This window comes from Salarias fasciatus, chromosome 15, assembly GCF_902148845.1.
Source record: "Salarias fasciatus chromosome 15, fSalaFa1.1, whole genome shotgun sequence".
NCBI lineage: Eukaryota > Metazoa > Chordata > Actinopteri > Blenniiformes > Blenniidae > Salarias > Salarias fasciatus.
In genome coordinates this window covers 25,585,131-25,608,877 of record NC_043759.1, presented here as the reverse complement: position 1 = coordinate 25,608,877, position 23,747 = coordinate 25,585,131, and the positions used below count along the sequence as shown (strand labels likewise).

Genomic DNA, 23,747 nt, shown 5'->3' with positions numbered 1-23,747 from the left:
AGCCTGGGTTGAACTCTGGGCTGTATGTGACGCTGGATGTATGTGATCATGTGATCATGTCACAAAGCATTATGGGACTGATCCACTGACTGAACGGGAAATCTGATCGCTTTATTCAGTCGTCACGGAAACGGGGAAAATCTGACCCCTCAGTGAAACGAAGCCTGGAAACTCAAAGCGAACATTTGCGACTGAACTTCACAAACTTTATCCATCAGTTTACGTTCTTTAAGGAGGACTTTAGTGAAGTTTTAAAACGATTATTGAAATGATGATGTGGAACATTTTTTCAATGCTCTAATATTTTTCAGCGTGAGGACGTCAAAGTTTTGTGGGTTCTGGAGTTTAAAAACATTCACAAGGCCAGATGTAATCTCAGTAATTCACAGATCATGTGACGGACGACTGACATGGCGTGAGAGGGTGGTGTGTGTGGCAGGAAACGGGGGTTTCGGTTTCGCGGCCGATTCCAGACACGGCTGTGATCAGAGCTCACTGTGAGCCACACAGCAGCAGCAGAACCTGCCCAAAGCTCTGCTTCAGAGAGAGGAGGAAAACAAAACTCATGAAACCTCAAACTTTTATTTCGATTTACGTTTTCTGAGAAGTCCAAAATCGGATGTGAGGTGAGGCGCCGCTGCAGCTGCCTCGCCTCAGTCTTTACAGCCTCCACTACGGCTGCAGACGCCTCAGACATCTTCCTGAAGGATGAAAAATGTTTTTTTTTTGCTGCTACGTTGAAGATCATCAAACTGCTTTCAAATGATTTCACTGGACAAACAGAAGCTTCACAGGCTCAAACGCCAAAACAGGAAAAAAAACTGTTCCTTCGTTTCAATCAGTGTCTTTGATGGCAGAAAGGAGAAACGCTCGTTTTCATATACAGTTTTTTAGTTCCTTAAAACAACATCTGTTCTTTCCTGTTTATTTTATGCGAGCAAATGAGGAAGGAGGAAAAGCAATGATGTGACGGCTGATTTTTTTTCTCTGTCAGCGAAATTGGGTGTGTGAGTGTGTCGGAGAAATGACACCCAGGGTTTGTGTTTCTTTAATCGTCCATGTCCAGCTGACCGCCTGGATCCAATAAGAGGAGACACACAGGCGACGGGTAACTCTTTATTGTACGTATAAAAATCATTCCCTTGAGCCTGAGGTGACGTTAAAGGAATGCGTGGTGGAGCAGTGGCGAGTCCGATTCCTCCTCCCTCATCTGTACCGACTCCTCTCTTTGTCCTTGGACTTCTTAGGGGAGCGGCTCCGGTCCCTGTGGCCCCGGTCCCGGCCCTCCTTCCAGTGCTTCGCCTGGGACTTGCTGTGCCTGTGCTCCCCGTCTCTGGACCGGGACCGGGACCGGGATCGAGACCGGACCTGGACCGCTGGCGAGCAGGCTTCCTGTCCTGGAGGAGCGGAGAGGGACAGACTCAGTCAGCACAGACGCCTCGGATTCAACTGATAACAGATCAAACTGTAAATCAGCATTCAACTTAGAGCTGTGGAGGAAGATGCTCTATAATCTGGAAGTTAGAGGGAGGAAGATGCTCTATAATCTGGATGTTAGAGGGAGGAAGATGCTCTATAATCTGGAAGTTAGATGGAGGAAGATGCTCTATAATCTGGATGTTAGAGGGAGGAAGATGCTCTATAATCTGGATGTTAGAGGGAGGAAGATGCTCTATAATCTGGATGTTAGAGAGGAGGAAGATGCTCTATAATCTGGATGTTAGAGGGAGGAAGATGCTCTGCTGTTTGTACGAACCACAGGATGACAGATGGAGTTCACATCTAATCTCCACAAAGCGGACTCTTATTTTTAATGCGATTAACAAGCGTGGCTGGATTTGATTAACACTGATTAATCATCTGTTAATGAGGGAAGTCCGTCCTGCACGCTCCTCCTGTCGCCTCCTGAAGTGTTTTGGTTTCCTCTGAACAGGCTGACAGCTTCACATGCCAGCAGTCCCACACCCAGTATTATCAGTGAAACCACAGGAGCTCAGTCACACCAGAACACCCACCACACACACACACACACACACACGCAGACAGGAAGTGAGGTGTGGCGATGTGGCCTGGCTGTGTGTGAAGTGCAGCGGTGCTGAGAGGAGGTCGACGGTCCACCACCAGGTCCCACGGCAACAACTCACAATTTACAGTAACGCAGTAAAACGGGCCGGACTTCCCATTTCTCTCAACTCAGCTCAGATCATAAAAACAACCCGGTTCCTCTTCTCCAGCAGACGCTCGCTGTCAGAGCTCTGCAGGCCACTTCAGAGCGAAAATCAAGGACATCCTTTACTATAACGCACTTTCATTCAAAAAAAAAAAAAAAATTGTAATACTTGGAGATCTGAAATATTCTTTTTGGGAAGACCAGAGAGCAAGGCATTGCAGTAATCTAACCAGCACAGCATTAGCTCCTCCTGAGAGAGAAACAGACTGGTTTTATTCTGAAGATGATAAAAAAAACGATCTTTTATTCTTAATATGTGGAATAAAATTCAGCTCAGACTAAAAAAACACGCCCAGGATTTGAAGCGAATGTTTAAAATCTAGTAGTTTTAGTAAAAGTTTCTCTCTCTGGCCTTCAGGGCCGAAACTAAAACCTCCGTCTTGTCCTGGTTGAGCTGCAGGAGACTCGCTGACATCCATGACTTGATGTCTGAAATACAGTGAATCAGGTTTCTACTGGCCGAGTCACCAGGAGACACGGCTTAATACCACCGTTCTAAAGTCGCTGCATTGGCTCCATTTATTCATTTATTTATTAAGTACTTTTACTTTGTAACTTCACTTTTGTCTCTCACATCAGGCCTTCAATGCATTGATATTTTAAAGTTTATAGTTTTTTTTTTTACCCCAGAGTTTCTTGGGGAGGGGGCTGTCACAGTGGAGGGTTTCATCCAGGGTGTGTGTGTGTGTTTGTGTGTGTGCTATTATACTTATGCGTGTTACATGTGGACGGTGGGAGGGACGGCCTTTCTTTCTTTTTTATGTCGTTTCATCTTTTAAATGCTGTTCAGCACTTTGTGTTGTTCTTGTAAACTGAAATGTACCGTACAAAAAAAGTCTGATTAACCGACGTATCCTGAGGAAACCACTGGTTCAGACGACGCCGTTACTGTTGGGTTGATCTTTATTCATTTATTTGTATTCCTGTTCATATGACTTTATTGATAAGTGTGTGTGTGGACGTGTTCTTTGCTCTTTATTTGATGAAACGATTCAGCAGATGGTTAAAAAAAAGGAAGCATTTAGTCAACACACACACACACGCACACACACAGGTACCTTGTGTCCTGGCCTTCCTGCCGTCCTCGTCGTCGGACTGACGGTGTTTCTTCTCTTTGTGCTTCTTCTCCGAGTGGCGCCGGCTCGGCTCCTCCTCCTCGTCCATCAGCAGGTCGTAACGGGAGCTGCGGGGAAAGTTAAGGAACGCTCCAGGAAGTAGAGAAAAGAATGAAAACAGAGCAGCTGATCGCTGCACAGTGACACACACACACACGCACACACACACTAAAGATACTCCTTCTGGGGCTTCATCTGCTCCTTGAGGCTCAGCTTGGAGCGCGCCTCCACGTCCTTCTCGTAGGCTTTGAAGTCGTCTTTAGTGTACTTCCCACCTGGAAACGGAGACATTCCCCCACGGTTACAGTCGCCGAGGGGAAACATGCAAACCGCGGGCGCTGCGGCCGCTCCACCTTTTCCCTTCCACCGGATCTTGGCCACCGACTGGCTGAAGTCCACGTGGATGCGGCGGTCGTCTATCAGCACGTTGTCCATCTTGAAGTAGGCCTTCTCGCAGTCTTCCTGCTGCGGAGACAAACCGGAGGACCCGTTTCTGGAAGTTGACGCTGTATCAGCGCCCTCTGCTGGCCGGGACAGGCACTGCACCCGCGTTTTCCGTTTACAGTCTCACCTTTTCAAACTCGATGAAGGCGTAGCACAGAGAGTCGCCGCTCTTCCAGTCTCTGATGATCTCACAGCTGCGCCGGACGGAGGAAGTTCAGAGGTCAGGTGAGAAGCTCCAAACTCTCAGAACGGAAAAACGTCGTACGGATTTCACCTTTTGATGGATCCGAAGCGAGAGAAGATGATCTCCAGGTCCTCGTCGGTGGTCACCGGGTTCAGCTTGCAGACGAACAGCACGTTTTCTGGAGGCTTCATGTCTGCGTCGGGCAGGTCGCCCACCTGGGGAGGAGGAGCCGTCTCAGCACGCTCCCGGTGATTGGTTTGAAGGCTGGTGTGTGTGTGTGTGTGTGTGTGTGGCTCACCATCTCCAGCAGGATGGCGTTGGTCTTGGCCTCCTTCTCCTTCAGCCGCTCCTCCAGCTCCTCGGCTCCCTTCCCGTCGTCGCCGTCGATCGCCTCATCGGCTCCGATCCGGCCACTCTGCAGACGGAGGACGTTCGTTCTGGATTCACGGGGAAGTGTTTGGTTTTTTTTTTTTTTTTCTGGGAGAACATTTCAGACTCCACTCACATCCAGCTGCTCCTTGGTGGGCTCAGGCGAGCGGTCGGGCACCGGCAGGTCGGCGGGGTCGTCGAACGGGTCTTCGAGGATCACAGTGTGGTTTATCCTGGAGGGCAAATTCAAACGCCGCTTTGAAGGAAGAGCTTTCAACAACTGCTTCGATCATGTCCTGGGAAAAGTCCACACACACACACACACAGCTCCGACCTGATATCCTGAAACGGGACGAAATCCTTGTCAACAAAGGCCTCGTTGATCTTACTGAGGACGTCCAGGCCTTCCGTCACCTCTCCGAACACAGTGTGAACGCCGTCCAGGTAGTCCAGGCTCTCCCCGGTCGTGATGAGGAACTGCGGAGAACCACATCTCCGTAACTCTCCCCGAGCGGCGGATCGGCGGGACGCCCGGCGCCGCTCTCACCTGGGAGCCGTGCTGGTTGTTCCCGTTGTTCACCATGGACACCGTCCCCCTCTTCTTGTGTTTGATGCGCGGCGCCTTCTCGGCGTCGAAGTAGCGGCCTGGTCCCCGTACAGCTTGCTGAACGGGAGACGGCGTTATTCAGACGGTCGCCCGGAGGAGCCGGAGCTTAAAACGCGGGGACTGACCTGTAGACGGACTCTCCGCCTCGGCCCGTCCCGGGGGGTCTCCGGTCTGCACGATGAAGTCTCTCTGGAAGCAGCACCGCAGGAAACACACCCACAAGGATGCTCAGTACAATCCAAACAAGACGATCTGGTTTTTACAGACTGTCACAGGATGACGAACTGAAAACACGTTTCATGAATATTAAACAGCAAAGTGTTTCTCTCATCACCTTCCTGAGCATCCTTTTTCATTTTCCCCTTTAAAGTGCAGAAACACCATAGCAATACATCCTACATCTTCAGTAACACACAAAATCAGCAATTTAATGCCCAAAAATGTCTTTATCTGAATCTTTTAACTTCAGTGGAGCACAGTCTCACCAGAAAACACTCAGAAAGGTGGAATTGAACCAGCCAACATTTTAAAGCTGAGCTGCTCGAGGGAAGGCCAGTCTAGAACTCAGGATGTTTGGAACATTTTCAAGCTTCAGATGAAGAATCTGGTCCTCATAAATCACCTGGACTGAACAGGGAGGAGAAAACTAAGAAGTCCCAGTGACAGGAAATTAGTTTTTCCTACCATTTCTTTTCTTTGAGCCAATTTAACTCTAACCCTAACTCTGTGATCACAGTAATAGAAATTTATTCTATTTCTTTGACATTGCAACATGAATATTTAACCTTTCCTTTATAAATAACAAGACTATTGTTGCAGTATCACACTTTAAAAAGTGTTATGAATTAAAATTTGCATCGAAAAACTGAAAATTAAGAAAAAATACCAAAGACTTGGCCTTTAAAGTAAAACCAAGAAAATGAGGCAGAATGTCAGTGACTTCTCAGAGGCATCAGGCAGGAGTCCTCCTCCTCCTGCAGCTCCATCCAGACACTCATCTCCCCAGCCTTACCTGGACGTTGTGAACGAGGCAGTAGTTGTAGTATTTTATCTTGCATAGCTTCAGGAAGTTGAGGCAAGCTGCGAACGGAGACGGTAGAGGTTAGTGGAGTTTATTTTTTTAAAACAGAGAGTTGCTGTTCGGGTTGCAGTTAGCTAAAACTCCGCTCCTGCTAGCAGACTCTCGCGCCGCGGACCCGCGCGCTCGGATAAATAAACAGCACGTTATTGCCTCCGTGTCACGAAGGACTTGTGTTTTCCTCACTTTTCGGCCTTTCTTCTGTAAACAGGTCGATGACCATGTCGCCCAGCGTGGTTTCCAGCAGCACCGCCATGATGAGCCGCGGGTCCCGCGCATGCGCAGCCCGCCCTCCTGCTCCTGCTCCTCGCGCTGTTGTTTGTGGTGTTTTCAGCCCGCTTGGTGTTTTTAGCTCAGTGCGCGTCTCCGGCCCGGTTCGCAACCGACGGGATGATAATGGCGGCGTCCACGGTATGCGTGCTGGTCCTCTTCGCCTCGGTGGCTCGTATCGAGTCGTGGAGCAGGCCGGCGAACACGGTGAGGCCGCGGCGGAGCAGTTTGTTCACACAGTTAGCTGGTGGTGTTAGCATGGTTAGCACCGTTAGCATAGTTAGCATAGCTAGCTTGCTGATGTTTAATGGGGTAAATTAAAGCCTGTCGTGTTTGTTTGTTTTTTTTTGTTTGTTTTTTTTTTAGTTTAAGTTTTTGGTACACTGTAGAGTCCGTCCCAGCTGTACGTGCCCCCTCAGAGAAGGTTTTTAATCCACGGTCCTGTGAAAACAGCAGAGATTAGCCGTCTGTTTCTGTCTTCACACTGACTCTAGCCTTTTAGCTTCAAGTCCAGTTGGCTGCTACTTGAGGAAAACTGCTGATTGGTGGATTTCAGCTGCTGCTGAGCAGAAAGTTTACACAAAGAGGAATGTTGTGATTTTAACATTTAACAATCCACCAGGACACTATGACTGCAGTGCATGCCGGGAAAAAAAAAGGGACATAATGTGCCACTTTTTAGCTGAATCCTCTTTCTTTCTTTTCATTGATGTTTGCAGCAGAGCATCCTGATCAACGTGACAGCCTGGACGGTGACGGACGCAGAGCTCCAAGATTCAAACAGCTTACAGGTACACAGTGCTGAACGCAGCACCGCCTCGCTCTGCACACACATCATGTTTTAACCAGGCTTCCTCACTCCGTTTCAGATTAATCTAAACATATCGGTCGGTGAAGAGCAGGTGCTGGTCAACGACGTCCCGGTGGAGCTGTCGGGGGTCACCAGGAAACTGCCAAGCACTTCTCTGTGAGCTTCCCTCAAACATCTCTCATTCTCTTCATGCCAGGCTCCTCCTGATATCTGAGAACTTTGTTTTTCCTCTTCAGTGGACAGCATTAATGGGAGCAGCGAGTTTGAGTCGGGGGACTTGGTTTCCACGGTGACCAGGGTGATGGTGAGCCAGAACCGGCTCTACAGCGACTCGGACGAGGTGGTGGCTCTGCAGGTGTTCAGTGAAGTCATAGAGATGGAGGGCAAAGAGGTGAAGCTGCTGCTCTTCTTCTTCTTCTCTTCTTCAATATTTGACTGTGTGACTCAGACATTTGTCTTCTGGTGTTCCTTTTATATTGGGCCCCGGTCCAGACCCCGTCCAGTCGTTCTGGAGTGTTTAGTTCTGTGTGTGACTGTGTTTGTTGTTGTGTAGGTCCAGCAGCCCGACATGTGTGAGGTGAAGATCTTGATGAGCCCAGACTTCCAGAAACTGGCTCAGTTTACCAACGTCTACCCCATCGGACACAGCGAGATCTTCAGAGCCCCCCGGGAAGACGACGTGGTAGTCACAGACTCCCCCACCTCCCAGAGAGGTCGGTCTGCCGACGCCGTCCTGCTTCCTGTGCAGGAGCGTCGCCTCAGCTCCCTCTTTCTGTCTCCAAAGCAGACGAGGAGCAGCTGATCTCCCAGACCACCAGCCAGTACCCCCTGAAGCACACCGACACCACCCAGGAGGAGACGGCGGCGCCCGGGAAGCTCCCGGAGACGCCGCGCGCATGGACCCGACCTGCTGTACGACGTCCGATACGACGAGTTCGACGACGGCGACACGAGCCAGCCGGACCAGAACCAGATGGAAACCCCCCGAAAGACTCCATGTCCTCTTACTCGGTAAGAACCGCCTCAGGCCCCGTGCAGCTGCTGTCTGGGGTTCTGTGCGGTGACCCCTGACCTCTGTGGCGTCTCTGCTCAGGCCATGTGTCAGTGGGTGGAGCGCGCCCGGGAGCGTCTGCGTCACTTCTGCTCCGAGTCGCTGCCGCTCTTCTTCCTGGTCATGTGGGTGGTGGTGATCGGCGTGGCGGGGTCGGCGGTGATCGTCAAGATCCTGGACTTGCTTTCCCCTCATGTGAACACAAGTGAGTCTGGCAACACGGCGGCGTTTGCTTTTCCTTGTTGATTGATCGTTTATTGGAGTCGGTTCATCTTCTGATTCGTTGCGAGAACCAGGACGAGGTTCCTGAGGTTGACTCGAATCCCGTCAGGTCGTCTCTAATGTCGGTGTTCTGTTCACAGACACATCCTCCACTGGACCCTGTGAACGTCACACCTGAGGAGGAGAACACAACCTGCTGGAGCACATAGAGGTCCAGGTGGTGGAGGAGAAGGAGGAGGAGGAGCAGAAGCCCTGATGGAGGGACGGATAGACGAGAGCAGCTCCTTTCAGTTTGTTCCTGTTGGTTTTGAAGCTTCCACCGGTGTCTGCAGCTCCACTTTCCTCCCTCTGTAATGCCTGCTGGCGTCGGCTCCTCCGGCGCCGGAACACGCCGCTCAGCTCAGTTCCACCGCCGCAGAGAGCTCCGTGCTTCGTGGAAATGAAACACCGCGCCGTGCATGAGTCGCCAGTTCAGTAGAGGCTTCAGAACCCTGAAACACACATTTTCACACTGCTCCAACTTTATCCATTTCTTTGAGTATAAAATACATTTGTAAAAAAAAAAACTAAGTGCAATCTTAAAATAATTCAGTTTTTGATGGATCTAGCTAAGCTAGCGTTCTCCGCTGCCCCTCTGAGCGTCAGTCTCATCTATGTCTGATGTAAAACTACTACGACCCCGGCGATGACGGGAAGGAGAAACACTAACTGAGCTCCAGGCCGCCCCCTCCCCACCACGCCACGCCACGCCTCCTCCCTTCATGAAGCACCGCCGCCTGTTGTTTTGACCCAAACAGTCTGGGGTCGTGCCGCCGTCGGCATGCTCACTGGACTGAACGAAGCAACGTCAATTCTTACTTTATCAAACCAAATCCACCGTCGGCTCATAAAACCAACAGTGACAGTCTGTGAAGGCGACCAGCCGCCACGTCCGACGTGTTGCAGTGAAAACTACGAGGCAGTCGGAGAACCTGAGTGAAGGACGTTGGTGGTGTGTTGTCTGGACTCTCTGTAGCAGCGCTCTCTGCTCTCTCTCTCTCTATCGAAGAATGTAAATGAAGTTTGCAGTGAGCTGCAGTGTGTGAGCCGTGTCCTGAATGTGATCTGCACATCTTCTGTTTTTTGTTTTTTTTTTTTTTGCTTCGCTGTTTGTTAGCAGAAAACTTCATTTTTTTGATTGCATTAATGACTGGCTTGGATTCTCTCTCTGCTCTTCATTCTGAGATTATTGAGCTGTAATGTGACGGGGCCGGACTGTGTCGCACGTGGCCTCCGAGCTGAACTTGGATCAGGCTCGTCTCAGAGCTCACACACACGGTCTCTCACCAAACTGATGGGAAATAAAGATCAGTGTGTGTGAATTCCAGGAGTTCATCTGCTCTGAACAGGTTTCCTGCTTCTCCAGGGACCGCAGCTTAACTGGACAGTCTTAGCACATCCTGTGTGTGTGTGTGTGTGTGTGTCAGGACGGACGGGTCTCCTCAGGGCTCAGATCAGTGTGGGCTGCATGTTGTAACCAGGAGCATGTGTAACGAACTGCATGAGCACTCAGAAGAGCACCGGAACGTGCCTCGGACCTGCGACCGGACCCGGGTCGGTCCGTCAGCATGCCGCCCAGGATTCACCCTCACCTGGCCGAACGCCGCCCCGAACGCCGCGTTCTCCTCCCTCCCCACACCAGTGTGCATCTGTTGTATGAATTACAGCTGGACTGTCGAACTGTGGTGAATAAATGTTTTCCTTCTGCCATCACGCCGTCGTTAATCCTGATCTGTGGAAGAACGAGTCTCTGTGGAGCTCAGAGATCACACACCTGTGACATTTTAATTCAAGGCCTTTCATTTAGAGATATTTGAACTAGAACTGCATCGAGTTTAAAAAAAAGCTCCACAAAACAATGTCCATAAACTTTATTAATAGAAGATTACTTCACATAATAGATTCAAAAGTGTGAAAGAATCAAAAGAAAAATAAGGTAGTGTTCTTGAAAAAAGAAAATATAAAATGCTCGAGTTCATTTCCTGGTGAGGAACTCATCGGCCAGTCTTTGATTTTTACAACGCGGATGAAAACATGAAATGATTTGCAGCTGAGTGTCGACGCCGGGCCGCTCGGCTCCTTCAGCAGGACCCGAACTCCTCGATCCACTTCTCGTACTTCTCCAGGTCCGCGGCGGAGACGGACTTGGAGACCTTCCTGAGCGCGGACTGGAAGTCCTCCATGGTGGTGGGCATGTGCATCTCGTCCCGGGAGATGTTCCGGATCTCCTCCGGGGTCAGACCCTCGATCCGTCTCCTCATGGCCATGAGGGACGCGTCCCTGCAGCGGGGCCACAGCAGCGTCGTCAAAGGAATTCCACCACTCAGGCTCAGATAATGACGACCTCTGACCTGCACACGTTGGTGATGTCTGCTCCGGAGTAGCCCTCCATCTGCTCGGCGATCTTGTCCAGGTCCACGTCTGCGGCCAGCTCCAGCTCCTTCAGGTTGATCCTGAGCAGCTCCACCCGCCCCTTAGCTGGTTCAGAACAGACAGGATCAGTCCACCGCGCTCAAACCGTCAATGCGGTCATCACGCCACACGTCACTGCAGCTTCAGTCACGTCTTTTGAAATTAAAAGAACAGCGTGGACCGAGCGGTGTGCGGCGGCGGAGCGATACCGGAGGGCAGCGGGATGTAGATCCTCTTCTCCAGCCGCCTCCTCAGCGCCTCGTCGATGTCCCAGGGGAAGTTGGTGGCGGCCAGCACCATCACCATCTTCGACGGGTCCTCGTTCTCCGAGGCTCCGCCCACGCCTGCGCAGGAGAACGCCACAGACCAAAGAGTCAGGACAAACACTGCTGTGGAGACAACAGTCCTCCAGCTGTGGACTGGCAGGACGTCAGTTAAGGTCACGTGTGTATTTCTTAGCAAAAACGAGTTTAAAATAATCAGAATGTAAAATAAGGTGAACAGTGGTAAAATATGGATGATGTTACCGTCCATCTGCACCAGCAGCTCGGCCTTGACCCTGCGGCTGGCCTCGTGCTCCTCCGAGGTTCCTCTGCGGCTGCACATGGAGTCGATCTCGTCGATGAAGATGGTCGTGGGCGCATAGAAACGAGCCTGTTCCAAAAACATGGAGTGAGACGCGACGAGCCAATCGGAGATGTCCGGCGCGGCTGACCACGCCCACAAGGCATCGATGAAGGCCCGGTTCGGACGGCGGCCGGGTGACGGAGGAACGCACCATCTCGAAGAGGAGCCGCACCAGCTTCTCCGACTCTCCGCGGTACTTGGACGTGAGGGTGGAGGACGACACGTTGAAGAAGGTGGTCCTGCACTCGGTGGCCACGGCTTTGGCCAGGAGGGTCTTTCCTGTGCCCGGAGGTCCCACCATCAGCACTCCCTGCAGGGAAACGGCGGCACTGTAACCACGGCGACGGCGGGAAACCTCACGACGAAGCAGAGGAGCGTTTATTGTTGGCGAGGCACCTTCCAGGGTCTCCGGATGCCTTTGAAAAACGCCGGCATCCACATGGGCAGCACGACGGCCTCCTTCAGGAGCTTCTTGGCGTCTCCCAGATCGGCGATGTCGTCCCTGGAGAGCCGGGACAGACGGACACGTGTGAGACCCGTGACGCCGAAGGCGCACCGCCGGCTGCGTCGACACCCACCACGTCACGTTGGGGTTCTGGGAAATGATGTCCCTCTCCAGCGCCTCCACCAGGTCCCGGTCGTAGCCCGTGCCGTCGAACTTCTTCACTTCCTTCTCCTGACCGTCTTTGTTCTGAAACCAGAAGAAGCCCGGTGACCTCAGATTCACGGACAGCGCCACTTCCTGCTCCGGACTCGACGCCCACCCACCTTGTCATCCTTGGCCTTGCCGGCCTCCCTGCCCTCCCTGGCCTCCCTCTCTCCTTGTCCTTGGCCTTGTTGGGCTTGGCCCGGTCTCCGTTGGCTCCTCGGGGGGAATTCTTCTGCTGCGGCCGCACGTTGGCGCTCAGGCGGTTGTTGGCAGGTTTGCTCTCCTTGTAGACGTTCGAAGGTCGCCTGACGGGACAGGGAGAGTGTCTGCGACGGAGAGAAACCGTTACTTTCAGCCCAGGACACTCCCTCAGCATGTTCACACAGGACCTAAACCATCTGAGGCTCAAACACACAGCCCATGAGCCAGCTTTCCAAACAAAATTAGAAACTGCAAGAAAAGTAGAGGATCAAAAGCAGTGGAGGATCAGGGTGAGGTTCACACCGCTCGGAAACAAAGCCTCCTCACATCAGCAGCTCCGGATCTAAATAATCACCGTCATGTGATCAGACCAGAAAATCTGAGCTGAGCCGGACCTCAGGAAACGTCTGGGAGCGAAGCAGAGCGAAGGGGCTGCTGGGACTCCGACACGACCGCTGGTTTCAACACTCTGCATGTAGCCACAGGCTGATGCTAATCACACAGCATTCATGACTTCCACGATGTTTCAGAACTGAAAATTAATCTTTTCTCAGACGGTGGAAATAAATACCTGGGCTCCGCGTGAACCGATCTGATTTCCATGTCGTCGAAGCTGCTGGATTTAGCCACGGTGGTTCCCTGCTGGAAGGTCTCCAGAACAGACATGATTTCCTGAAGCTGACGGTTCTCCTCGCTGACCTCCTGCCACCACTGGAGACAGAGACACGGGCTTCAGAATCTAAGATTACGTTTGTTAAGTCTCAGGAAGTCTCGTACAGGTGAAATGGACTGTGTGGACAGTGGGCGGGGCCTCGGGGACCTGCTGTCTCCGCCGATCCTCTGATCTATTCACTCAGTGAGGACAGAGGAGGATGTTTGTTGTGGTGCGTTTACCCAGAAACACCTGGAGCCGAGCGGAGTGCGCTGTGGGTGTGTTTACCTGCTGCCAGCGCTGGTGGAAGCTGGTGTCTCGGACAGTGTACGCATATTTCTTGATCTGTTCCAGCAGGCCGCGGTACAGGACGCTGGCCGAGGCGTAGTTCCCCAGCAGGGCGTACTCGCGAGCCAGCCTCAGATCCTCGCTAATGTCCCGCAGACTCATCCTGCGGCACAGAGGGTCAGAGTAAGGTAACCCTCTTGAAGATGTCACATTCTCGTGGGGTGAAAACCCATCTCTCTGCTCCCCTGTTGCCATGGTGACAGGTAGAATCAGGGCTCCATTGATGCCGTGTCTCTGAAAACTGGGATCAGACAGAGTTATTGACTGTTGCTTTGTGAAATGGAGCCAGATCTGCCTGAAAAACCCTCCTTCCCAGCTGGGTGCTGCTGTCCGCTTGGAGCCGGAGCTCCATTCAGCTCTCACCACTGCTGTCTGTGTTTTCCTGATAAATAACCCTCTCTTCATGCACTCAGATAAACTCCTCTATAGATACAGTCCCTTCTCAGTGTTCACAACAAATCACATCATCAGCCTGGACATCTCAAGCCTGTAACGCTCCAAACTTCACTTTCTGGAAACTTTCAACATTTATTATACAAATAAATCCCTGGTTTGACCAGTTTGGTTCTCAGTACATACATCAGTGCACACTTCTCTCTGTGCAGGGGCCTCAAACCTGCATGTTTTCCATGTCTCCCTGCTTCAACACAGCTGATTGCAACGAGGCTCGTTATCAGGCTTTCTGCTGAACTCGGTGATGAGGTTCAGGTGTGTTGAAGCAGGGGGAGACACGGAAAACATGCAGGTTTGCGGCCATCGAGGACTGGAGTTTGAGACCCCTGGTTTAGAGTGAGAACACTAGATATTGTATTATGTATGTGCTGAACGTGTTTCTAAGGCTGACCGACCTGCTACAATAAAGACGAAACAGATAAATACATAAAATAAGCTGACTGCAGGAGTGTAACCTGTAAAAACCTGTAAAGAGAGAGGAAAGCCTCCAAACAGCTGCTCAGACTGCAAACCGCAGCTGGAAGCCGGTGAGCGCTAACTCGGCTCAGACAGGGAAAGTTGAACAAAGTGTGAAAAGTGGGTGAATGTGAGCGCAGACACGAGCAGAGTGAAGAATCCGAAGTGAGCAGGGTGAGGCGGAGCTGCTGTGTGTCGGAGGAGACTCACTTTTCCCGGGTGAAGGGTCCACGTCCGTCCGTCTGTCCGGAGTTGATCTGGAAGTTCGGCGTCCTTCTTCTCTTCTTCTTCCTTTCCGGCAGACTGTGCACAACATTGGTGCATTGCTGCCACCCCCAGTGAATCCCGCAAATTACATCTTCACCTTCTGGGATCTATATCCTATTATACAGACCCGTTAACATAAGAAAAAGAACTACTGCCCGTGCAATTTCCCTGTCCCTCAATCCCTCACCCAGTATTGTAGAAAGAGAAAATGCTTTCAGACCCAATTTTTCCAGATTTATAAATAATATTCTCCTCTGGTCTGTGTATGCTGGACATACCATTAAGACATGGCTCACAGTCTCTAAGCACTCACAGTGAGTACATTTCCCATCCAGATGTTTCCCTATTAGCATCAACCCACTGGCTAACCCACAGTGCCCGAGCCTAAGCCTTGTTAATTTGACGTCCTCTGCCCTCTTCATATACGCTCTCTTTGTAGGATGCACTAATGGCTGAATCTGAAAAAGCTTCCTTCCTCTGCTGTCTCCCTCCCACTCCTGCTGCCACTGGCGATGGATTCTCTTATTAATAAAGCTTCGGCACTCCATTTTCCCTAAAGGGACTCTAATATCCACCTCCTTCTTCCCTAAGCTGTATTTTGCTGCCCTGTCTGCCACCTCGTTTCCTTCAATCCCTACATGTGATGGCACCCACATAAACCCAACACTACATCCCCTTCTCTCCAGGTTGGACACCACCATTAGAATTTCCCCAACTATCTCCATTCTGGCATGTCCTCCCTCAGCCCCCCTTAGTGCCATCAGAGATGAAAGAGAATCTGAACACAGGACCACCTTGCGAAACCCCCCCTCCTCAACCCACCACAGGGCCCACAGTAGCGCTATCAGCTCTGCTGACAAAATAGAGACTCCATCAGACAATCTCTTGCTTTGACAGATGTGGACATGGGGAATGTATATTCCACAACCTACTTTCCCACTTTCTGGGTCCCTTGACCCGTCTGTGAAAACCTTAATAAAGCCCCCCCATCTACTCTCGAGGTATCTACCTACCCCTCCACCACATTCCCTATTATCCCCTCTTGAATTAATTGTTTAACTGACATATCCACATCTGCCTCAGCCCAAAGCCACTGTGGGACAGGTGGCCAGCACACAGGGGGAGCTATACTGACATTTCCCAGTCCTAGCTCCCTATGCATTTCTGAACAGATTCCAAGTAACTGACCTCATTATGCCTGCTTTGACCTTTCTCAAATTCCCAACATTGAGACAGCAGAACACTTGAAGGTAGAGCTGAAGCGAGTCCTTTCAATTTCACCCAATTTAGAGCTAGTTTCTCACGCCGCAGCCTCAGCGGGGTCTCCCCTGCCTCCACTAGCAGCGCCGAGATTGGTGTTGTCCGGAAGGCCCCAATGCACAACCTCAGTGCTCTGGCCTGCACTACATCCAGTTTAGCCAGGACAGTCTTGGCTGCTGACCCATACACCAGACAGCCATAGTCAAAGATAGACCTTACCAGTGCCTTATATATTGTCAGCATTGCAGCCCTATCTGCCCCCCAGGGACAACCAGTGAGACATCTCATAACATTAATTACTTTTCCACACCTACTCACTATCTTATCCACATGCACTCTATATGTCAACCTCTCATCCAACCACACTCCCAAAAACTTAAAAACCTTGACTCTGTCCAGTGGTGACCCATATAATCTGAGGCCTTCACTGCCTGCTGCCCTTTTCCTTCCAAAGATCATATAGTTAGATTTTGCGACAGAAAGCCTGAAGCCCCACTTATCAGCCCACTCCTGCACCATGTTAAGAGCTCTCTGCATCTCTTTAATCAAAAACTTTACATTACGACCTCGTCTCCAGATTGCTCCATCATCCGCAAATAGGGATCTACCAAAGCCTTCACCCAGGTCATCAAACACATCATTTACCATTATATTAAACAGGACTGGACTAATGACACTGCCCTGTGGTGTACCATTGTCAATTACTACAGTGCTGGAAAGTTTTCCTCCCACTCTCACCTGTATGTTCGGCCTGCCAAAAACTCCCTGATCCAGTTCAGCATTCTACCTCGAATCCCTGCATCATATAATTTCACACATAGTCCTTCTGTCCACAGCATATCGTATGCTTTCTCAATATCTAAAAATACAGCTACCACAACTTCCTTATTGCTCAGTGCTTTCTTGATATCCCTATCTAACACCAAAACAGCATCCATTGTTCCCCGCCCCCTTCTAAATCCACTTTGGTGGTTCGGCGTCCTTCTTCTTCTGCTGGTATTTCAACTTCCTGACCGCTGCTCTGCTGCCACCAACTGGTTCCGCCTGCACACTGCAACCACTGACCTGCCGCAGGCTCCAACAGGGAGGATGAACTGATTTATATTCATCAGTGTAAAAATAGTCTTTTGACGGCCCTACTAAATATGAATTCTATGATAGGATAGATATTAATTTTTTTTGCTATTTTTGGAACCTATTCTCTGTTATTTGTTGACTGTTGATACCGACCGTGTTGAGAACCGATTTTTTTTTCTTTGCAAACAGTAAACTAAAAAAAAATAATTTGTTGGGGGTCTGTTTATTGCAGGCACGCCTTTTCAAGCACAAAAGATATTTGAAGTTGGCCGGAAACTTTTTTGTGTGGCGGAGTGACGTAACGGTCCTGACCAACGAAGAAGAAGAAAACCCTTGTTGACTTCCGGCGCGGTGGTTCACGTGTATCGTGCGGAGCTAGCTGCTAACGGCTAACAGAATGAAACAATTACAAGGTGTCATGTAAGTTGAATACGAGCTTTTTGTTTCTCACAGCGTGTCTTGATTCTGCCTTCACTACACTCGTTCTCTGCTCGTGAAACCTGTCCTACCGGGACAACTCCCGGTCGCGTGGCTGCAGTGCAGAGTGAGCTTTTCATGTGTGCCCAGTTTCTACTAACATCTCACGAGCTTTAGAATATAAAACTTAGTGCTGTTCACTAGTGGATGCTCCATGGTTTGTCTCTCATTAAATTCCTCATATTTTCCCTGTGATTGTATTTCTGTGTCACACACATCATATAGTGTGTCTGCTGTAACATCGATAGCATGTTTGTATTGCTGACTTGGTCACATTGTGTGGTGGTTCAACATTTCAGGCTCTCGGCGCACTTTCTTCTTATTTCTGATGAGCAGCTGTGGTGTTTCAACAGTTGTTCCCTTCGCAGCAGTGCTGTCAGAAACTTCACTGTTCAAACAGCCAATCATCATAATCATCACTCATCACTGCTACACACACACTGAAGTTCTTTCACGTTTATTTACTTGATTCAGAATCAACAGCACTTACTGTCATAAGATGATAAAACGAGCCATGTAAACCTCTATGGTGAGTCTGTCAGGGTCCATTCAAAGAACCTGTTTCTGTCTGGCACAGTTAGAACAATACAGGCAGTTGATAGTGTGTGTGTGTGTGTGCCCGTGTGCCCGTCCGTCCACAGAAAACCCAAGACGAAGCGCTCCAAGCGCTTCCTGGAGAGCAGAGCCCCCAAACTGTCCGAAGATGGAAGAGTGTGATGATCATGAAGAGGAGGAAACACCAGCCAGACCGTCACTCAGGCCCTCAAGGACATAGTGAGTAACCAGGACGCCACACACACACTTGTGTTTCTTCTGAGAGCAACTTTAACCCTAAAGAGTGTCTTCAGTTTGATCTCATCTCCTCAGGTTCTGTGTACAAATCAGTGTCTTTAAAAAGGATTTAAAAAATCACTTTTGACAGAGTGAACTGCTTGTTATTGGAGGACAGCAGGTCTGTAACCAGATGAAATGTGTCTCCTGCAGTATTCCCTGAAGAACAACCCAACGCTGTGCTCTACAAGAAGTAAGTGAACCTGAGGGAAGCCACCGTTACGTCCTGCTCCTGAGTCCGACACCGACCGGACCGGACTGGGTGGCACTGTGAAAGATGAGAACGTCAATTAGTCTTTAACATTTATCTGGGACCTCATACTCTAAAGTTGAATGGCTGTGATCAGACACGCTGTCTCCGTCTGCCCTGCAGGAAAACATCACCCGTCCGTTTGAGGACTCCACCTCCCTGGTGAGTGAGGACAGCAGCTCCTCGGTGCTGCAGCACCCTGTCTGTCCCCGTGTCTCTGAATCCTCTCTCGTGTCTCCGCAGGAGTTTTTCTCCAAGAAAACCGACTGCTCGCTGTTTCTGTTCGGCTCCCACAACAAGAAACGACCCAACAACCTCATATTCGGTCAGTTCTGAAGCTCTGAAACACGCTCATCCTCGGTGCACGGTTCAGGGAAGAAGAAGGCTTTAGAATACGCTCGGTGCTTTCTGATTTCTACATCGTGTTTAAGTCCTTGCTGCTCTCTCTCTGCAGGCCGCCTGTTTGACTTCCATGTGCTGGACATGATCGAACTGGGAGTTGAGAAGTTTGTCTCCATGAATGACATCAAGGTAGAGCTGATTCCGTCAGTGATCCCCGGCCTGTTTCCTTTCCTCCTCATAGATTAAAATCTGGCTGTATTTCATCAGAGGTGACGGGCGTGGTGAAGAGCTGAGTGTGTTTTCTGTTCCAGACCGCCAAGTGTCCCGAGGGGACGAAGCCCATGCTGGTGTTCGCAGGAGAGGCTTTCGACACGGACAACGAGCACAGGCGTCTGAAGAGCCTCCTCATAGGTACCGGCCTGGGACTGTTGAAGGGTTGTCAGTGTGGGAGCTGCTTTCTGAGTCCTGCTCGGTGTCCCCAGACTTCTTCAGAGGCCCCACGGTGTCGGCGGTGCGGCTGGCGGGGCTGGAACACGTGCTGCACTTCACCGCTCTGGACGGGAAGATCCACATGAACAGCTACAGGTAGAGCAGGGGCAACAGAGCCGGGCCTGGGCCGCCGCCCGCACCGCGCCGGGTCTCACTCCGCCTGTCCCTGCAGGTGTCTGCTCAAGAAGTCCGGCTGCCGGACCCCCAGGATCGAGCTGGAGGAGATCGGACCCTCGTTCGACTTCGTCCTCAGAAGGACTCACCTGGCTTCAGACGACTTGTACAAGTTGGCTCACAAGCAGCCCAAAGCCCTGAAGGTGAGTCAGCTGGAGGGCCGGAGCCTCCGTCAGCAGCTCCTCCGTCCTGTAGTGGTAAGACGAGTCGGTGGGTCGTTCTCACATCGGGAAGTCATCGTGACAACAACACGCCTCTTTAGCAATACCGATGTTTTCCTCATTGTCGTATCAGAGAGGTGAAACGTTTTGAGACTAGTCTGGAAACAGAAAAGTGAAAATATCTCTGGTGTCAACTTTTGATTGATTGATTGATTTAAGCTCTGTTTCGAACATCTAAAAAAAAAAAGACAAAATAAGTAAAGAAGGAAAAACAAAGCAGAGACAGTGTGGAAGAAAATCTTTGAGAAAGATCAGAAAACAGTTTGACCAATAAAAAGAAATATCAGAACAGTGAACGGAACTGATCCAGGCTCACACCTCCTTTTAAAAACAGTTTTATTGAGAACATTTCATAAAGGGTGGTGGAGAGGCAGGATCTCTCTGTGTTTGAGTGTTCTGAAGCAGCTGCAGGCCTCTGCTGCCTGAACTCACATCTCCCGTCTGTCCTCCGCCGCAGCCCAAGAAGAAGAAGAACATTTCCCACGATGCCTTTGGCACCAAGCTGGGCCGGGTGCACATGCAGAAGCAGGACCTGTCCAAGCTGCACACCCGTAAGATGAAGGGTCTGAGGAAGAGGAGGGCGGACGAGGGGGCCGAGGGGGCCGAGGGGCCGGCGGAGTCCCCCAAAGTGGCCAAAGTGGAGAGCTGAGGACCTGGACCTGGACCTGGACCTGGACCATGTTCAGGACTGTGAGACTGTTGTGGGCGGGGCCTGTGAACGGCCAAAATTCAATTCAATCTTTTTTTTTCCCCTTTTCTGGGACTTCAGAAGCCATTTTTGTGACTTTTTCCACGTTTTCTCATCGCAGAGTTTTTCCAGAAAAATAAAAAAAACAGACTGTTTTCACCACAATTTCAGTCTGTCAAAGCTGACTGTGTGTCAACGTGCCAGAAGCTGTTTGAAGCTCTAATAAAAATACATAAATCACTGTGATGAATCCCGCTCTGATTTCCTGTGAAGCAGGAAGAGAAATCAGATTCTTCTTTCAAAAATGTGACGGTTGAAAACATGCCAGAGAAGTTTTGTTTATTTTAGCTTTTTAATCTCACCTATTAGCAGAGATGCACGTTTTACTGTGTGATCACCTGAAAGTCCCTCGTTCACTCTTTTTTAAATACCTGTTAGTTGTTTTTTTGGGGTTTTTTTTGCGAAAAAGTTAAAGCTGCTCGTCCGATTCAAACAAATCTGGTGAATTTTAAAGAGTCTTGATTGGGTTTGTCTGATTTTTAAAGATCTTATCGGGTCTGAAAAGTTCAGACGAAGTTTTAAGACTTTTTTAAATAAACCATTTCAAAGACACTGGAATAGTCAAGTCTCTGTAATCCGGGTTAAAGACTGTAAACCAGCTTAAAGCGTTACGGTGTGTAAAAAAATGCAAAATAGCATGTTAGTTTCTTTCAGCACTAATTTGCTGTTTCACTTCTCAGATTTAGTTTTCAAGACAATTAAATCTGTTGGAATGTCTGAAAGTAAGCAAAGCCACACATATTGCACCATTTCTAGCCTTATTTTTTTCTTTAAATTCAATCATTTTTATTGCTATATTTTGTCTGGCAATATGGCTAAACCTTCGTTACTTGGCTCTTGTCACCAGGTTTTTTTTTCCCATAAACTCATCTGGTTTTCTAAAGATCACAGTGCAGAGATATTTACTGTTTTAAGAAATATGTAGAATCAGTCTGATCGTCCAGAACGGTCTGTTTTAGACACAAACTCGTAAAACAAAGCAAAACACATTAAAGATAAAAATCCAGACTTCAACCTTTCAGTGCTTTTTCTCCTCAGGTGACCGTAATGTTCTAGTCTCACCGCTAGAGGTCAGTACAGTGAAAGTTCACTCCACACGTGGCTCCAGAGCTGCAGGGGGCGTGTCTTCCAGCTGCTTCTGGGTCAAAGGTCACAGGAGTCCTGCTGGAGCTCACAGGGAGAAGGTGCAGACTGAACCCGGGAAGCATCGCAAAGAGGAGGCAGGGAGTCCAGGAGGTTTCTCACCGGCAACTCCCTGACTAACCCCCCCACCGCCCCCCAAAGACAGCGCTGGGCTTCCTGATGTCAGTGTCATCAGACAATCGTTCTGTTAACAGCTGATGAAATTCAGATTTAATCAGAAAGCGACTTCTACGCCCGTGTGGCACCGAGCCGGTCCCTGTAAGGTTCAGTCTCCACACGTCTGGCTTCCAGGATGAGTCTGAGCTCAGCCGCATCCAGAAGCACTCGGACCATGCTGTGGTGTTGGATGGGCGCGGGAGTACGGGGGCCTGGTGGAGGATGAGGTGGGATGGCACCTTGTGCAGTTCGCTACAGCTGTCTCTCCTGCTGCACCGGATGTAGTTTATTACACTCACTGCCTCGATGCCTTATCTTCATCGGAAATAGTATTTTAAGTGTTTTACATCACTAGTTTGGAAATCCCCTGTGATAAAAAATGAAACATAAACAAATGGAAATGACACAGACGCCAGCGTGAAGGAGTTTCTGTGAGCGCCTGTTGAGCTCTGCTGGTCGTTCACAGCAAAGCTGTACATACTTTTAAAATCAACTCGACACAAAGTGAACAAGAGCTTACCAGTCTAATGTCGGAGTAATTGGTGGGGCAGGACATTTAATTTAATTTTTATATCAGCATTCAGTGTGATCATGCTTCTGTTACATACATAGGACTATTGATTGGTTTTATTTCCTGATGAAACAGTTTGTCACAAAGAAATTGTTCAACATTTTGAGTGTCGTCAATACTTTGATTGATCCTTTATTTCTTTCCTTCCTTTAACTTGATCGTCTTTCCAGTGTTCGTGAGTTGCAGCGTCGTGTTTGAGGCGAGGAAAAACAGATGGATCATAGAATTCAGAATTTCTGCCACTTATTGTCCTTGAAAATGCTTCATGGGATGATCTGAACAAAGTTTGCACCTTCTACCTCCTGAAAGGTCTGGATTATGATGTGGACTTGAAGAAAACAGCTGTCATGAGTTCAGCCTCCGAGCCCTGAACTGGTATCCATGGTTCTCATGGTCGGTCCAAACCATCACAGGAAGTTCCACACCCTCAAGCCTTCACAGCCAACAGCTCCCAGTCGCAAACGTTACATGTGTTCAGAGGAGTCAGGTTTCAGCAGAGGAAGGTGCAGGGGTCTGAGACACCGTAGCCCCACTCCAACATCCACATCTGGGCGGGGTCTTGTACCACCAGGACCAGAGCGGAAGTGAAGAGAGTCCTGATCTGACAGAAGGCCATGTCGGCTTGAGAGGTCCAGGAGTAACGGGTCTGGGCAGAGTTGAGAGAAAGGAGTGGAAACAGTGCTGAAACCAGGGATGAATCTGCTGTGCAAGTTATCGAACCCAAGAGATGCTGCAGCTCCTTCTTGTTGCGATGGGCAGGCCGAGTCTGGACAGTGTTGACCTTACTGGAGTCCTGATGAAGGAGACCCGGCAGACACGAAACTTGCACTACTTGGCTTTGGTGTATAGTTGATGGCGCAGAAACCAGTTCAGGACCCACTGTACTTGTTGGAGGTGTGAGAAGACCTGAGAAAATCAGAATGTCATCGAGGTATACGGATACGCTGACGCTCAGCATATCTCGTTCACTCAGGCCTGAAAGCAAGCAGGGAGGTCGTGAGTCTGAAAGGCGTGACCAGGTACTTGTAGTAATGCCTGTGGGTGATAACCATCTTCCACTCATCCCCCTCCCAGGTCCAGATGATTTACTAGGTGCCCCAGAGGTCCAGTTTTTGGCCCCTGTACTCGACACTGATACTTTGTTTAATCCTTGATAGCTGATGCAGGGACAGAATGACTTTACTTTTTCAACAAAGCTAGGTCCACCTGACTCTTCAACTCAGATTAAAGTTAAACATGGAGTTCCACAGGGTTCCGTCTTAGGACCCATACTCTTCACATTATACATGCTTCCTGTAGGGAATGTCATCAGGAAACACTCCATTAACTTCCACTGTTATGCAGATGATACACAGATCTATTTGTTTAATGAAGCCAGATGACAGTGATCAACTGGTCAAACCAGAAGTTTGTCTTAAAGACATAAAAACCTGGATGAGTTGTAAATTTTATCACATGTGGCTCAAAACACCCGAGAGAAAAATGATCTAAACAAACAGTGAGCCTGGATGGTGTTGCTTTAA

The 23,747-nt window shown here is 49.7% G+C and overlaps 4 protein-coding genes across 4 annotated transcripts; 2 read left to right on the top strand and 2 right to left on the bottom strand.

Moving 5' to 3' along the window:
* Positions 1–663: 663 nt before the first annotated feature.
* On the bottom strand, positions 664–6,499 carry ppil4 (peptidylprolyl isomerase (cyclophilin)-like 4). The gene is given in 15 exon segments (XM_030110246.1): positions 664–1,397; positions 3,289–3,413; positions 3,524–3,620; positions 3,699–3,810; positions 3,917–3,983; positions 4,064–4,188; positions 4,272–4,388; positions 4,479–4,575; positions 4,677–4,819; positions 4,890–4,984; positions 4,987–5,006; positions 5,075–5,108; positions 5,111–5,138; positions 5,962–6,029; positions 6,214–6,499. Coding segments are annotated over 15 exon segments (1,389 nt in total). The 5' UTR covers positions 6,284–6,499; the 3' UTR covers positions 664–1,206.
* ginm1 (glycoprotein integral membrane 1) lies at positions 6,308–10,133 on the top strand. Its single transcript, XM_030110247.1, is given in 12 exon segments — positions 6,308–6,504; positions 7,017–7,088; positions 7,167–7,243; positions 7,245–7,264; positions 7,345–7,499; positions 7,662–7,821; positions 7,896–7,998; positions 8,000–8,079; positions 8,082–8,119; positions 8,202–8,340; positions 8,343–8,411; positions 8,561–10,133. Coding segments are annotated over 12 exon segments (1,077 nt in total). The 5' UTR covers positions 6,308–6,417; the 3' UTR covers positions 8,638–10,133.
* A 143-nt stretch (positions 10,134–10,276) lies between these two features.
* katna1 (katanin p60 (ATPase containing) subunit A 1) lies at positions 10,277–14,522 on the bottom strand. The gene is given in 12 exon segments (XM_030110245.1): positions 10,277–10,700; positions 10,772–10,898; positions 11,042–11,176; positions 11,360–11,486; positions 11,611–11,769; positions 11,856–11,961; positions 12,038–12,150; positions 12,228–12,278; positions 12,281–12,434; positions 12,881–13,020; positions 13,250–13,412; positions 14,429–14,522. Coding segments are annotated over 11 exon segments (1,473 nt in total). The 5' UTR covers position 13,412; positions 14,429–14,522; the 3' UTR covers positions 10,277–10,501.
* Positions 14,523–17,219: 2,697 nt separating this feature from the next.
* Positions 17,220–20,796, top strand: rpf2 (ribosome production factor 2 homolog). The gene is given in 10 exon segments (XM_030110383.1): positions 17,220–17,242; positions 17,941–18,077; positions 18,296–18,327; positions 18,504–18,542; positions 18,624–18,705; positions 18,835–18,911; positions 19,034–19,133; positions 19,205–19,307; positions 19,384–19,528; positions 20,064–20,796. Coding segments are annotated over 10 exon segments (930 nt in total). The 3' UTR covers positions 20,256–20,796.
* Positions 20,797–23,747: the final 2,951 nt, after the last annotated feature.